Source organism: Eimeria tenella, genomic scaffold (assembly GCF_000499545.2).
Source record: "Eimeria tenella Houghton genomic scaffold, Eth_scaff12, whole genome shotgun sequence".
NCBI lineage: Eukaryota > Apicomplexa > Conoidasida > Eucoccidiorida > Eimeriidae > Eimeria > Eimeria tenella.
In genome coordinates this window covers 486,508-489,092 of record NW_013541485.1, presented here as the reverse complement: position 1 = coordinate 489,092, position 2,585 = coordinate 486,508, and the positions used below count along the sequence as shown (strand labels likewise).

General features: G+C 54.5%; 1 protein-coding gene across 1 annotated transcript in view; it reads left to right on the top strand.

Annotated features, from left to right (window-relative positions):
- Positions 1–1,198: 1,198 nt before the first annotated feature.
- Positions 1,199–2,585, top strand: part of ETH_00027165 (uncharacterized protein) — a gene marked incomplete at both ends in the record, with an annotated part of 3,223 nt that continues 1,836 nt past the window's right edge. The window contains one exon of the mRNA XM_013373132.1: positions 1,199–2,569. Within this exon, the coding sequence (XP_013228586.1) occupies positions 1,199–2,569 (1,371 nt within the window). The remainder of the gene's footprint in view (positions 2,570–2,585) is intronic.

Sequence of the window (2,585 nt, the reverse complement as noted above, 5' to 3'; positions counted from 1 at the left end):
TTACGCTGGGGTGTACGTACGTACACCTGAAATATTTCAAATTTGTTAAATTGAAAAAAAATAAAGATAGAAAAGCAAAAAGGCCTTTCAGCTTATGCTGCTGCCGCTGCTGCTGCTGCTGGTGCTGTTGCTGCTGTTGTTCGTGCTGCTGCTGCTGCTGCTGCTGCTGCTGCTGCTGCTGCTGCTGCTGCTCTTGGTGCTGCTGTTCTTTTGGTTCTTTGGTGGTATCTCTTGCTGGCGCTTCACATATTGCTGCTTAAGCAGCGCAAATTACGAAGCAGAAATTCGCGGGTAGTTTGATTTATAAAGAGAGCCCTTTAGGCCAGCAGCAGCAGCAGCAGCAGCAGCAGCAGGAGTTGGGGATGTTGCGGCTGCGGGCGTTTCTGCTCAGAACTTACAGCAAAAGAAATTAATTTAATTTGTTTCATTTTATAATTCATTTTTATTACGAAAAGATTTGAAAATGCCGCTTTTATTCCCAGAGTTGTAGTGCGCGTGTGCGCTCGGTGTAGTGACACCCCAGCTGGCCGCGGCCGACCGCAGCAGCAGCAGCAGCAGCAGCAGCAGAACGAAGCTGAAACGCGGAGAAATTAGTTTAAAAGGTTATTTTAAGAAATATAAATTATTTTTGGACTTAAAAATAAAATTATTTTTATCTAAAATGCGAAACTTTTGCTGCTTTTCCGCCGATTTCCCCCGGGGGCCCCGGCGGCTGCCGGCGTGTGCAGGAGGTGGCGGCGCTCGCCTGCTGCCGCTCTGAGTCTCGTCTTTGTTTAATTTTGGAATTAAAAATTAAAATTTAATTTAAATAAATAAATTTAATTCAATTTTCCACTTCTCAGAGACAAAAGCTGCAGTTAGAAGCCCCCGGGGGGCCCCAAGGTCACCTGCCGTCTCACTCCGAGGCCCCCACTGGTGCTGCAGCAGCAGCAGCAGCAGCAGCAGCTGCAGCAACAGCTGCTGCTGCTTTTGCTGCAACTGCTGCAGGCAGCAAACAGCATGGTTACTCACTGTGGAAAAAGTCACACAGCTACTGCTGCTGCTGCTGCTGCTGCCGTCGCTGCTGCTGACGCGTAGTGCTTTAGCCTCAACCTGTGCCGTATTGCTGTTGTTAGAGTTCAGAGCTTAGGGCTTAGGGCCTAGGGTTTAGGGTTTAGGGTTTATGCTGTAGGGTTTAGCGTGCAAAGCCGTGAACTTAATGGAGTCTCCTGAGGGCATCCCCGGCAGCGTCGGCCGCAGCCGCCGCCGCCGCCACCACAGCAATAACAATCAGCAGCAGCAGCAGCAGCAGCAGCAGCAGCAGGAGCAGCAGCAGCAGCAAGAGCCACAGCTGCAGCAGCAGCAGCAGGAACAGCAGCAGCAGGCGCAGGCCCCTGCTGCAGCTCCAGAGCAGCAAAATAGCACTATTGAAGAGAGACGCAGCAGCAGCAGCAGACACACAGGGGCTCTAGGCGAGCAGCTGCGTCGCCGCATCAGAAGAAAACCCCACAGCAGCAGCAGCAGCAGCAGCAGCAGCAGCAACAGAAGACAGGAACGCGTGCAGAACAGAGACAATGTACTGAGGGTCCTTCCTTTCGACCAGCTGCTGCCGCTTGCTGCTGCAGCAAAAGAGAAAGGCAATACAGAACACATAGCTGCAGCAGAAAATGAGCAGCAGCAGCAGCAGCAGCAGCAGCAGCAAGCTTGGGGATCTCCCGAAGCCGGGGGCCCCTCAGTTCGTTTGCCCTTTTCTAATTTAGAAGTGGAGCTTTATAGGGGCCCCCCTTTGCCTGCTGCAGCAGCAGCAGCAGGGTCTTTCTTGAGTAGGAAGCTGCTGCCTTTGCTGCGCTTCGCGCTGAGCTGCTGCTGCTACCGCGGCGCTGCTGCTGCTGAAGCTGCAAAGCCCTTACAGCAGCAGCAGCTGCAGGAGCTGCTGCAGCAGCTGCCCCACGGCTACATCTGCTGCCACATTCTTCAGGAAGCAGCAGCAAGACTCAAGCAAGCAGCAGGGCTTCCCAGCGACCCCTTTGCAAAAGAGCAGCAACACAGCAGCAGCAGCAGCAGCAGAAGTAACAGCTTTTTCCACTTCTACGAGTTTGCTGTTGAAGGGCCCCTGGGGCCCCACAGCAGCAACAGGGAGGCCCCCAAGCAGGGCCTCCCCCGCAGCAGCAGTCTTGCTGCGCTGCAGGAACTGCTGCAGCAAAACGAGGTGCTGCAGCTGCTGCTGCAGTACTACAGTCAGCTGCTGTCTCCTGAGCTGCTGCCTCTCGTGTCTCTTCCGCGCGGCTTGCCCTGCGCAGCAGCAGCAGAAACAGCAGCAGCAGGAGCAGCAGCAGCAGAAGCAGCAGCAGCAAGCCGCAGGAGCGCGCTGCTGCTGCAGACGGCCCCGCTGCTGAGCTGCCTGCCAATCGCCCCGTGGTACCTGTGGTGGCCCAAAGCAGCAGCAGCAGCAGCAGCAGCAGCAGCACCAGGGCCGCCGCTGCGCTGCTGCTTTCGGGTGTCTGTACAGCTGCTGCACGTGGCTCTCTCCGACTGCCACTTGTTCAGAGAAGAAGATGCAGCAGCACAAAAATTAATTTCAACTTTTGAAGTTTATTCTTATTTGT